Source organism: Apteryx rowi, unplaced genomic scaffold, assembly GCF_003343035.1.
Source record: "Apteryx rowi isolate R43461 unplaced genomic scaffold, aptRow1 scaffold_164, whole genome shotgun sequence".
Taxonomy (NCBI): domain Eukaryota; kingdom Metazoa; phylum Chordata; class Aves; order Apterygiformes; family Apterygidae; genus Apteryx; species Apteryx rowi.
The window spans coordinates 371,788-385,697 of NW_020447908.1; the positions used below are offsets into that span (position 1 = coordinate 371,788).

General features: G+C 36.4%; 1 protein-coding gene across 1 annotated transcript in view; it reads right to left on the minus strand.

The window, feature by feature from the left end:
• Positions 1–1,937: 1,937 nt before the first annotated feature.
• The window catches only part of LOC112963218, a 35,666-nt gene continuing 23,693 nt past the window's right edge, over positions 1,938–13,910 (minus strand). The window contains exons 8-14 of the mRNA XM_026060081.1: positions 13,723–13,842; positions 10,929–11,057; positions 9,529–9,663; positions 5,983–6,099; positions 5,389–5,473; positions 4,106–4,143; positions 1,938–2,083 (exon numbers count right to left, since the gene is read on the minus strand). Of these exons, the coding sequence (XP_025915866.1) occupies positions 5,397–5,473; positions 5,983–6,099; positions 9,529–9,663; positions 10,929–11,057; positions 13,723–13,842 (578 nt within the window). The 3' untranslated portion in view covers positions 1,938–2,083; positions 4,106–4,143; positions 5,389–5,396. The remainder of the gene's footprint in view (positions 2,084–4,105; positions 4,144–5,388; positions 5,474–5,982; positions 6,100–9,528; positions 9,664–10,928; positions 11,058–13,722; positions 13,843–13,910) is intronic.

The window sequence follows — 13,910 nt, forward strand, 5'->3', positions numbered from 1 at the left end:
TCATTTACTGCATTTGTGCTAAATGAGTCATGTGAAGTATTCTGATTAATCATCTGCCCTACCACATAAGCTGTTTGTTTACAACACAATACACAGCAATTGAGAAAAATGACATTTTGTAAGAAGAGTGTTTTATGAATTTTTTGTTAGGGATGTGGTGTTCTACATTGTAATCAAATGTACTCAAAGTGGTTTTGATAATCTGAAGCATGTTCATGGAGTCTACTATCTATCTGCACAGGTTTTTTTTCTGAACTAAATTCTAACTTTTTTAACCCTTCTAATTTTTTCAAATTATCCTGTGGAGTCATGGGGGCTCTGTTGTACAAGTCTCTTTTACTCTTCTCCATATGAGGACAGAAGGAGCCCAGTTGCTTCAATACACAGTCTAAAACCAACAGCACTCAAAAGTGTACAGGTGCCATAAAAAGACTTCCTTACACCCATGCCCCCACCACCCCCCTGCACAAAGGAGCAGGGAGCCACGAGGCGGGGAGAACTGCAATAACACTGTTGTTGGAGAACTGGCCTCCAGGGCTGCCCCAGGAGAGGGGTCAGGACCCATCACCCTGAGGCAAGAGGAGGAGCTCCCTGGAGCACCATTCACCCTGTGTGTTGAGGGGGTGTCACAGCCTAGGGGTAGAGGAGGGACTCATTATGAGATGCAGGGGAAGAGCAGCTTGGGCTTGTACAAGACTCACTATGGGCTGTTTAGGGTGGAAGCAAAGGGGGAGAGGGGTCAAGGTGGTTTGGGGAGGAACAAGCACAGGGAAAATGCAGGGATAAGGGGATAAAAGGAGTCAGTCACAAAAAACAGCTTGTGGATCAGGATGCTTCTCTGGCCATGCCCTGTACCTGATCAACACAGTTTGTCCTGTCTTCTTATTAAACTCCATTTTGAACTATTTTCCTGGGTGAGGGGCTCTAGTTTGTGTCTATGGAAATCCTGGCACCAGCAACTGCAGTGAACAGTTAAAGGAGCGAGAACAGCTGTCTTTCTTACAGCATCAGACTCGAGACACATGGTTCACAGAAATCTTAAATTTACCTTAAACCAGGACTGGACAGTCCAGCAAGGGAAGGAAAACCATACAGTGTATCCATTTCTCAGTCCACTATTGACTCCAGTGTAGATTTTCTAGTCTCTCCAGCTCTTACATTGCAGATGCTGTGGTTTACAGTTCACCTTTCAGAGACATAGGGTAGTTGTACCCAACAGATAAAAAATTTCCCAAAACAAAATACTATTTTAACTAGTCTGTATAATGTGTATACATAGCTAGGGATGGTGAGATGGATGTTTTGTGTTAGTATTCCTAACAAACACTTGTAAATTCAGATATGATGTAGTCCTGAAGATGCCTAGATCTTTCTCCAAAAAGAGAAATCCATTCCCTTAAGTCAGCCCCCTTCAGTCTCCTGCCCATGCTTTCTTTAATGAAGAATCCTTTATTTTATATTCTTCCCATAAACCTGCCTCCCTTACATGACACACAGAGATCTACTGCCTGTTACACTGGAAACAATCAGTTTGCTTGATTTGACTGCAACCTCCAGTCTGTCTTGTAATGCCTATGCTGCCTTTTCAGAGGTCAACAATTTGTGATAGTCCATTCAATGCAAACACAGCTCCATAAGACATACTAACACATCCGATAATCTTGGGCGGGGGGGGGGAGGAGGTGGGAGGGGAATAGAGGCATTTGCCAGAAGTTACTGTTCTGAGGTCTGATAAAAAGTGTAAAACTAAGCAGATGATAGATAATCATTATTCATAAAAGGACTGACTTCCAGAGCTTTTGCAGCACAGCAGGAATTAGCAGTACAGTCTGAATGGTCCAACTGTAGTTGTTATACACTACTTATATACCCAAATATAGATTGGATATAAAATATGAAATATCCAGGCTATAAGAGAGTGACAGAGTGGTATTTTTATTAATGCTGTAAGTTTACCATCACAACTATTCTAATAAGAGGAATATGAGAGAATCTTATCATCAGAGATGTTTCACCTCCTTTTTGCTTCTTGACTCTTTGAGCTCAGCAAAGGGTAACTCTTCCCAGAAATAAACAGTGCTCCCTGGAAATTAAAAATAATATATATATATATTTGCTGTGCATTGCAGGACTGGATACTGTATAAAATATCCCATTATACCTCTTAGATTGCATTGTTTGGTTACTCACAGAAAAAATCTTAACAGCAAAAGTTTTTGTAGCAAATAATGGTATAATGATACAAGAMAGACACTTGTAATGCAAGGAAGTAGCAGCAGTAATAGCAGTGGAAATTAACTTTGTACATACCAAAAAGAACATATACATGCAATCTTTGTCTTCAGAGCCTAGATGCTACTTAGATAAATAGCTGCATATGTGGGTACAATGTAAGTAATATGGAGTGAGATTCATTTGGTTTATTCTAAGACATTTCTAAGTTAAATATCTAAGCCTGATTTGGTCATTCTTTGTCCTTTTCAGTTAATGGAGAAAAAAAAAAAAAAAAGGATGAGGTAAACCACATTTTGGAGGCAACAGTTTTAGGATGAATTATAATTTCTGCCTTCTACTTCTTTCAACTGATATTAAAAGCATTTAGGATGACAAGCACAAATTTAGGCATCTAAAGGTTAGATACCTAAAGTTAGGACAAATTATGGTAGCATGGTAGGAATTCCATTTAAACAGAGCAGTTCTATCAAGCAAAATCTGGAAGCTCAACCTAACAAAGTCATTTTGTAAATGCAGGTACATATCTACTCAGCTTCCCTAGAAGTTAAAGAGACAGGACTATTCTTCCCACAGGCAACAAAAAGTGCTCAAGATAAGCAGTACAATGGGTCTATAAAATACATTTCTGAAGTACTGCCACTATAGAGTGAGAAAATAATTGCTTATTTGCAAATCTTTCTGCTTCATGGGCCCTTGTGGAACTAAAAGAAAACAACAGACGTTATTGCAAGGCTAATATGAGGTCACATCCAACCGGAAAAATTCTCCAATTATTTAAATGAGTGATGCTAAAGTACTGAAACACAGAACCCAATTAATTTTCTAAACTGAAAATCAAGGTGAAACTTTACCACTTGGAAACAGAATAGTTTTTAGTAAATTACTCAGATTAAGTTAGTGAGACAAGACAGACAGCATCCTGACAGTTAAAGTCCTGATATGTCCAGGTTAACATCTGGCCATTGCTCTTGAAGACTGTTAAGCAGAAGAAGCTGGGTTTAAGAGGATTCTCAAACACCATTACAGCTTGTGTCATGCCGGTAATAATAATCAGTTAAACCTTAGTTTTTCTAAAATCATTGTAAGGAGAGAAGCTGATAACTATTACTGGGAATTATGCCTCACTGCCAGGAGTAGCTATAATGAATTGGGAATTTTGGGTTCACCATGCCATAGGTAAAGAACAGAAGACTATCCAGGGAAAAGTCATGATCTCCATAAATTACTGCTAGCAAAGAATCTTGCCTTGCCCAGTAGGGGCCCATGAACATCAAGCTACCACAGGGATACCACTCAAACATACAGCAAATTTAACTTTGATTCAAAAGAATCTTCTGTAAACAAAAGCAGGCATATTGTAGTTTACATACAGAAAACGTTTAAACTTTCATTTCCGCATTCTGACAGAAAGTGAAAACAAGTGTTTCCCATTGCTAGAACTACAACAGAGCTAAGAGTGGAAGAGAAACAATGTTTACATGTACTCCTGGTTATCAGGAAGAATTTTGGTTAAGTCCAAAGATATTTAGAAAGGAAACATTTCAACATTCAAGTCGTTTTTTATGCCATTACAATTTCTCCACTAGGACTCTTGATGCAGTCCTTTGTTTATGTGACCAGTTATACAACTTGGACATTACTTCCAGCTCCACAGAAGCTGTCATGAAGAAAGCACTGTGATTCTATACAGCCCATAATTAGGGCCATTTATACTTTGTAAAACACTCATAAACTTCATAAAGCACCTACTTGAGCGACTGAGTCTGTTCTGCAAGAATTTCATTTCAATTCAGTTAATTTGTTTGAGAGCACTGCTGGAAATAGTTCAAGTGAATGATGACATGTTTTCAAAAAAGTTGTATTTACCTACCCATTCTGTCTGATAAGGAGTTGAGGCATCAAAGTCTCCTAAAACCAAAACCAATACATCCATCAGATCCAGCATGAAAGCTTATTTAGACTTTTTGATATTTAACATAATAAAGGTAACATGGTAAAATATAATAGTTTTGTATAATATAATTTTTAAGATACTCTAATACACTAAAACRCATTTACATTAGTTACATAATCTGCTACATATTTTAATTTTGTGGAATGAAAATTGTACAATACAGCCAACTACAGAGGTCCTATCCTATCCCGTTATCCAGAGTGCAGTGCACACTGCTTGACTTCTGGTCACTACACCTCCCTGTGGAGAAGGAAAGATCTTTGTGTCTTCTGAACCTACTTCTTATCTCACACTCATCATGGGTCTTTCCCTCTTTATCTTCATTCATTCCAGATGCTCCTTTCACTTCTTTTAGACTTACGGTCATAGAGCGGTGGGGCATGGAAGAAGACACAGCCAGCCATGCTCACAGGAGAACAGATTCCCTCTTCACCCAAAAAAGCCCTGACAAACAGGGATCGTGCCAGTTTATCAAATAGCTATTTTCACAAAATATTTTGATTTTGACAAATCAGCATTTTTGACCAATCTTCCTGGAAAATTCCTAGTTCAACCTAGGAATAGTCCTTTGGGCAGCAGGTGAAACCACTGCCATTAGGAACTTAAATTCTCTATGTCATATCGTCCAATGCATAACTGATTGAGAACACCACCACTAAATTCTAACACTGATGTTAGTAATTTAGTATATAGTATTCCTACAGCAAGTGAGCTCTGACACATGATCTGACAGGCTTAGCAGCCACAGTTTAAGACACTGTTGATCCAGCTTCCCTCTTCATTCCCTTACCAGAAGTTAAAACCTGCACAGACAAGACATCAGTAATAACCTCTTACCTAGCTCCCCAGCCACAATTCACGAACCCCTGTGTATTAAATTATCATCAATAATTTAGGTAATAAACTAGGTTTTGCATTGCAGTTGAGGAGCTGACCTGTGCTGACTTGTGCTACCCCTCTCCTCAAGGAACAAGCCTATAGGTGGGAACAACAACTTCTTAAACCTCTATAGCAAAGTCAGTGGTACAGTTTCATGGTGGTATAAGAAAAGAAAGTAAAACATTTTCAGGTAAGTACAAATACTGAGCTGAAATGCTGCATTTTTACTGACTAAAACACTGGGTAGACTTAGATTTTTTGTAAATATGTTAGAATGTATATATATGTAACAATTTTGTAAATATAAATAGAAATGTTACTTTTATTCTCAGAAATGTCTGATTTTTTTTTCCAGCTTTCTCTTCTGAGGAAGTTCAATTTCTGATGCCTTCTGAACTCTCCCTTCTGTACGGAGTATGCAAAAGCAGATAATCAGAATACAGTATATGGCACATCATTTAATATTAAAAAAAAAAAGTAAATTCTCAGTTCTTTAGGATTAAGTTTGGTTTTAATAGTCATAAAATTCAGTTTAAAAAYAGAAAAGATAAATACTGCCTTAAGAACACGTGGACTCACACTATTAAAAATATATATGAAATTAAAAATCACAAAAATGTAAAATTTGCCTGAAACTAGTATTATTTCATATCGGTGATCCAGTTTGCCCAGGACCAGTGAACACAGGGCCTGAAACAGCATCAATCCTACATCAAGCCACATGGTATTCGCAAGAAACCTCTCCTGTTTAGTCTAGAGGCCCACCTTCCTCCGCAAACTGAAAGGGTACAGTACCACTGCAGCCTTTTGAAACCACAGAATTGATCCTGACAACCACTGTTTTCAGCAGACAAACACTGAATTACTTTCTATTTTATAACTCTTTCACACATAGCACTGGCTTTCCGAGTTACCTGGTACTAAGGCTGGAAGTGTAGAAAAGTCAAAATGTATACTGGATACAACTCTGCTTGGCATCAATTGATGAATAGGTGATGTGGTTTCGCTGTCGTAAGTTGGCTCTGCAGGTGCTTCCAAAATAAAAGATAATATATATGATTTTTTTTAAAAAGTTTTCAGAGGCAAAAAATTGGTCAAAATCACACTATTTCTACTAAGAAAAAACAATCAAGAGGACAGCATCTCCATGTAAAAAAGAGAACAAACAGAAGCCATGGTAACTAGTAATAATAAGCACAAGGATTGCAAACAATTATAAATTAGCTCTATTGGTTAATTTCAAACAACTTGTGTCTCATACTGTTCAGAGTACATGCAACTTAAATGTTATAGTAATTCCAAAATCCTTAATGATCAATGTTTATTTTGCTCAATTTCAATAACATTACTAAGAAATATATTAAGCAAGTAAAACACTCTTTTGGATCTGAACTGTAAGCAGCAAAAGTTCTTAACCATCAATTACTCTTGTGAGAGAACAGTCCCAAATTCATCTTGCAAGCCCTGTGGTAGTTCATCCATCACTTGGAGGCTTTGCACAGAATTGTGTTTTGCACAAAATTGTACTTGGCCAGCAATGCTTGCTCATTAACTATGCAATCCTGGAGGCTGCAGCAGAGATCTTTCTCTACAAAATTTCACCTTTTAAGATCTCTTTTTTCCCCCCCACTTACTGTCATCTTAGGAGATATGTGCTTTGAATTATCATGCTAATATGAGTAGCAGTTAATCAAAATTTAAATCAAAACTGTTTAGGACTGCAGTTATGATCTAGCAGCAGTAGCTGTCTCATTTAGATAGGGAAGAAATAAAGGTTTGTATCAGCCAGTTCAAGGTTCAAGGATTGCCAGTGAGGCTGGTGTTGTTGCTGCAAAATATTAACCAACATACGGAATTTCTTTTGAACTATGCCTTAAAGGAGATCTAATACATCTGATAAGTATTTCAGAAGAAGCTAAGTATTTCAGAAGAAGTTCAAACATCTTAAATGTAAGAAAGAGTGGAATTAACATTCTTTTGGGGTGAAACCTGGTCATCACCATGAGCTATGTATAATCTATTATCTTCCATTACTTTGACTCTTATGAAGTTCCAAATTACATTAAGATATTCAAAAGGACTGATCTGTGTTATCACATAAATAACATACGCTACATCCAGGAAAGACAGAGAATGACTATCAAGTTTGGTCAACACTGATCTCCCTCAACTATTACTTAGAAGGTAACCTGTGTTCTCCTTTTGGCAGTCACAAGAATACAGAAGGCAGCAACAGGGAACATCTCTTTATTCAGGTGTGACAAGAGAGAAAAAAAGGCACTAATGCTCTTCAAAAAGTAGAACTGTTCTATCATCAAGTCATTTATCATTATAGAGTATCTCATATGAATATTTTCAGTTTAGTAACATGTATTTCAGTACCAGCAGGTTAGGACTGTCTGCCTGGCAGCAAATGAAGTACTTGTTTTTTAGTTTTAGTTTAGTCATACAGTCTGCAAATATCATAAATCTGAAAGGCTGGCAGTAAGGCTACTCAGAGCTAAGGATACCAAACCCAACAACACAGAGTAAAAAATGAGGAGAAGCAGCAATTACTCCGGGCATGCAGTTGCTCTTGAAYATCCCAGAGTTTAATCTTTGGAGGCATTTCAATATTTCAGCCATAGTGGAGCTGGAATTCTGACTCTTTTGCCTCTTTTTCTGGTATCAGAGATGATAACTATCAAAGTTTCTTTAGTCCTTCCTGTAATGATCAGTATACAATAGATGCCAATCTGTCACTGAGGTTCTTTGCCAGAAATAAAAACTTTAGATCTAAATATTCTTTACACATATATTTCAAATACAGATTTTAAAGGATAAAAATATAAGGTACGTGGCAGGAACCTTTGCTTACAGCTCAAAAAGCAATCAGGGTATGCAGCATGATATTCCTCCTCCTTTTACATTCAGTGACTTGTCAGCTACATAAGTTAACCAAGTGCCTTTTCCCTTCCTTCTCTACAGTCCAATGCATTCTGTGCAAGTCTTACTCAAATATTACTGCCTTACAGAGCCCTCCTGTAGCACCTGGACCTCACACATTCACAAGCTATTGCATTAGGGCCCCCTTCTCCGCACCAGACCAGCTGTGCTGGCTGCACAGGACCTGAACACAGGGAAATGGCTGTGACATGCCACAGAACATGTGACTAAATAGAACCACAGAAGTTACTTGTAAGGTGAATTAATGTTCAAAAAAAATTCTCCCAAAACAACAACAAAAACCATAGAAACCTACAGCATTTATTACCTGGAACTATCCCTTTCTTACCAATGGATTTGTCTGCACTTTGAACACATGGCAGAGCTGATGGAAGATTTGGAAGCAGGATTCTTTCTTTCAGTGCTAACAACTGCAAAAATTTCTGCAAAATCAGGTTATATAACACACAACTAATGGAATGAATGACAATTAAATAGTATCTCACCAAATGACAGATTAAAATCAATGATTAGTATTCTAATTTAGTTATTTGTATATTTGTATACATTATCACAGGTCATCATCTAGACTGATAAACATTCTTTGGGATTCTGCTCTTTTTCTCTCTTTTTCTGTACAACTGCAGTATTGTACAATCTGACATTTTTTTTCTTTTCCATCACAAATAAATATTCATTACCACAGAATCACAGAGTAGTTGAGGTTGGAAGAGACCTCTGGAGAATGTCTAATCCAACCTCTTGCTCAAAGCAGCATCAACTAGAGCAGGTAGCCTGGGGCCACGTCCAGCTAGGATACGAGTACCTCCAAGGATAGAGACTCCACAGCCTCTCCGGCAACTCTTCCAGTGTTTCAGTACCCTCACAGTAAAAAATAGCTTTTATGTTTGAGTTTCCTGTATTTCAGTTTGTGCCCAATGACTCTTATCCTTTCACTGGATACAACTGAGAAGAGTTCAGCTCCATTTTCTTTACACCCTCCTATCAGGTATGCATTTCTATACACCAACTAGTACTACACACTCATAAGAGGGTATAAATGCCCAAGCCTTCTCTTCTCAATGCTAAACCCCAGCTCTCTGGGATTAGTAAAAAATAGTAAAAACAGTAAAATTTACATTATTATTTCTTACTTCTCATCAGTAATATGAAGGAGAGACTGAAGAAAAATATGCAAAAAAATAGACAGAGTGGGGCAAAGGAGAGCATTTGAAAAATGCTATTAATCAGATTGATTTTGGAAAAAGCTATCATCTATGGTCAAAATGTTGGTATTTCTCCATTTTTACCCACTTCCTCTAAACAGAAGATGTCAATGTGTGACAGCTCAACCCAGTCATCAACTGGTGCTTTCATATTTTTCTTAGTTAAGTAGCATTCTTTTTTCCTCTTTTATCTAAAAGGATCACACTAACCAATCCTGTCCAAAACACATCACTGTCTTAGTTTTCTATAATGTGAATAGAAAAGAACAAATAAATAATTATGTATTTTTAAATTAAAACTCTACTTACCAAAGCTTCTGTCTTGATCAAGTAGAAGTGCTGAAAGAATACATTCTAGCTGCAAAGTTCTACTATTTAGAGGCTGTTTTCCAGTCACCTCTGATTTTCTTTCAAAAAAATCAGAATTGCTGCCAAAGCAATTATCTAGCAGAAAGAAAATATTTAGAAGCAACGATGAATATAAGTACCAGAACACTGAGTTCTGGAAAGTAACTCAAGTGAATGCTTATTAATGATAATAAATACATCAGCACCATGGGACTACCTCATTATAAAGGATAAATTACAACTAGAAAAAAACCTGTAGGGCAGAATTTTAAATTATTTAAGAATATTTGGGTTTAATATTTAACATAAATATTAAAGGCAAAATTTTTTTAAAAGACAAATTAACAATAAATGGCAGAGTTTGATACAGAGCAATGTAAGAAATAATTTTTACAATTCTGAGGACTCAAAAAAAATAAGTCTCAAATTCTGTCAATAGAAAAGGATCAAAAATATTGTTTTTAAAAATATTTATTTGTTGATTCTTCATAGGAAGGTAATATGATCTGTCACATCTTGCTTTAACACTGCATTACACAAAACATAAAACAGGTTAATTATTTTGATCCACAATAGAAATTTGAAAGTACTATACCGTAGATTCTCTGCTATGTTAAATTCTTAAGTATACACCAAGACAGCCTTTCAAACTCTTGCTTCTATGCCTAATTTTACATATGTGATTAGGATTGCCAAAACAGACAGTCATACATGCTTAAAATTTAATCTCATTCTTAAACGATTTAAAGAGCAAGATCCCTATTATAAATGTCTTGCACTGCAAACTATTGAATTTTCTTTTACACAGATTACATTTACATAGAGATTTTTACTTGCCATTTGAAAGTTTCAAGATATATCTTCTCATCAGAATATTCATTATCAGCTAAAGACATCTTACTGCAAAGAATGAGCCAACACTGCAGATGAAAGTGTAGATTATTTTCCACATATACTAGATCTTGTGGTCAGCCTCTATCCATTTCTATACACCAACTAGTACTACTAATCACAGCCTGCTTTTTTCCTTTGCTCTGTGCTTACTAAGGACATGAAATATCAAGGGGAAGGATAGAGCTAGCAGAGGGCTTTTTTGGCAGCAAGGTATGTTGACTAGTGGTTGTAAAGGGGTCAGTGTTGAAAGAGTGCAAGTTTCAGAGTTGGGGCTGAATGTGAGTAATCAGGGGAATGCCTGAGGTATGGAAGCAGTGCACAGAATGAAAGGGTCTGCAGGGGGAGAAAGAGTTGGAGCAATGGCAAAAGTCGATGGAAATTCAGCTGTTTCCAATAAGCCACCATATTTATCTATCTACATGTTTGCTTTCAAGCCACTTTTACTAAGTTATTTACTTTGCACTTACCAATGAATCTGTCTGTGATTAAATGGCTTGTTACCACATTCTCAACTTCCTGAAGGTTCTTTAGATTTTCTTCTATTTCAGTAACCAAAGTCTCTCTTTCCTTGATGAGTTTCTTTACTATGTTTCCTACTGAAAGGGGACGATTTTGGTGTATTTATTCGAGAAAATAATTTACAGAATATCTCTACAGAATGAAAATCAAGATTCAGAACAAGGAAACAGAATGCCTGTATTTCTCCTAAAACACTATCATGGCAATACAAAAATGTCTATTCAGATTAATAAAACCATTGCATTTCATCAGATAAATTAATTATTTATGCGTTGTAAAACAAGCACTGAAAATGTATGAACTATTTCTTTAACACTGTTATCTAATTTACCTGTTATATTAGCACAGTGCAAAGATAGGTAAAAAATGAAACATAAATGTGTATCTGAAGTGTCATAGTTTTTATCTCAGAAATATTTCCTAACCAAAGCACAGCCCTAAGAATAATTAGTCACACAATTACACCTCTTCTTCCTGAGCAAGGAGTACAGAATTAGGATCAAGGCTTACTTCAGAGTCCCATATAAAGAAGGCACATAAGTAAGGCAGATCAAACTTATCCATGCTTCTACTGAAGTGCTAGCAGTCTAAGTTAGATGGGGGGAAGGGTAGAATGCCTTTCTTTTTTAATGAGGATACTGACATAACATAATAGGCATATTAGAAACTCTGTGGATGGGTAATAATAGACAGGGAATATAATTGCAGGACTGAAAAAAACTCAAAAAATCTACTACAGTAATATTTAATTTCAAAAAGGGAAACTATAAAAAATGAAAAAATTCAAAGGGCTAGAAGGACAACAGCAGCTAAAAGGATAACATGCTTGGAGGGGGCATCAAGATATTCTTGAGCACCATATAACCTGTTCAAAGCAGGACTTTAGAAAGATCACAGAAACAGAAAAAAGCACTGCTTAAACAGGAAGTAAAAGAAGCTAATCAAAATAAGAGGACATCTTTGAAAAAGCTGAAGTCAAATTTAAATCAAGAAAACAGAAATGAACAGAAAGTTAAACACTAAATTATGCCAAAAAAGGATTTGGTGAGTAACTTACAAAAGGGATAAAAATAATAAATACACTGGAACAAAATACAAGAAGGATAATTAGAGTAAAAAAATAGAAGAATAAGTAAATTCATTTTTTGCCTCTATATTCACTATGGAGAAGTTTCAGGAGGCTGTCAACTTATATGCCCTATGATGGGGGATTTTAAGAGAGAAATTATTCAAAATGAAATGTCAACAGAAAACACTTTTGAGATGAACAACAAAAGGAATAGCAACGAACTGCCAGGAGCCAATGATAATCATTTGAGAAGGCTACAGAAACTCAGAGATGAATACCAGATCTTTGTACCAAGAGAACGGAACACAGCTAACAGTCTCAATTTCTGGGAGGTTTAAAAAAATTATAAAAGAATTAGCCAGATGTTTTTGCTGCTAATTGGTAGAAACRATAAGATGTAGGGAATACATGGATAAGTATGAAGTATCAGGGAAGAGTCAACATGGGTAAAGCAAAGTAACGCCTCACAAATCTACCAGACTTCTCTTAGCAAGACAGTAAACATGTAAACAAAAAGAGATCATTTCATACAGATGAATTTCCAAAGGCTTTCAACAATGCCTTTCATCAAAGACCTTTAAGAAACTTCCAGAGGATATGAGGAAGGTCTTCAAATGAATAAATAAGGTTTTCAAATGAATAAATAACTATTTAAAGATGGAAGACAGGAAACAAATCATAGGCATTAATTATCAGTCTTCTAGTATGAGAGCGGTCATGGATGAACTCCTAGAGTGATCTACAGTAGGGCCTGTACTGTTCGACATACTTACAAGTGGTTCTGGAAAACGGGTGAATAATGGGGTGACAATAATGTTGATAATCAAGCCATTCAAGCAAATGTTCAGGGACTACATGAGAAGGCAGATAAATTTAATATGTATAAATGAAAGCTGAGTGAAAAGTACAAATCAGTCATAGTTGTACCTAGTCAGTGGTGATCTTTGAACTACTGTTGCCTACTCAGGAAGGAAAGCACAGAGTGAGCTTAATGCTCAGCATCAGTCAGTAAAACATAGAGAATACTAGGAATAACTGGAAAAACAGTAGAAAACAAAACCCAAAACACTGTCATATACATTAAAAAAAAAAAGACTGGCATGCCCACATTTCAAATATCACTTTGGTCCCAGCCATCTCAGAAAAGATGCAATAAAACTAGACAAGACACTGAGAAGGATGACACAGATAACCAAATTTGCCTACCAGTTTCTGTACAGAGAATGCCTAAATACAAAGGGATTTTCAGCCTGAAAAAGGCCTCTCAATGGGGATACAATAGTGACTCATCATAAGAGATAATGGACAAGGTGAATAGGGGAAGAACTAGGAGCTATCAGACAAAAAGGGTGTCAGGCTCAAAACAAACAAAAGATACTTCTTCCCTCAATACACAGTTAGATGGAAAAAAACTTTGACATACTGTGGATACTGTGGATTTAAATTTGTTTAATGTATGGTTGAAAAATCAATAGACAAATTCATGGAAAAAGAATTAATCACAGGATATTAACTACAGAACGTTCAGACAGAAACTGGACAATATTCTGGGAAGAATCATATACTGTTCCCTACACATTTGCTTTTGAACACAGCTGGAGACAGGTCACTGGGCTGTATGGACCTTTCATCTGACCCAGGATAGCTAGAAGCTGATGTTCTTTAATACCTACCATTCATGCCATGAAGTTGGCTGGCATCCAGAGCCTGAGTCTGTTGCAAATCTCTCCAATTCGATTCCAGGCTGGTAAGCAAAAGCTTTCTTTTTTCTGTTAGGTCCTGTATTTTTTTCTCTGCCACAAGAGAAATACTTAGTAACAATAATTAGAAGTAAATTATATTTACTATTTTAAAATATGAT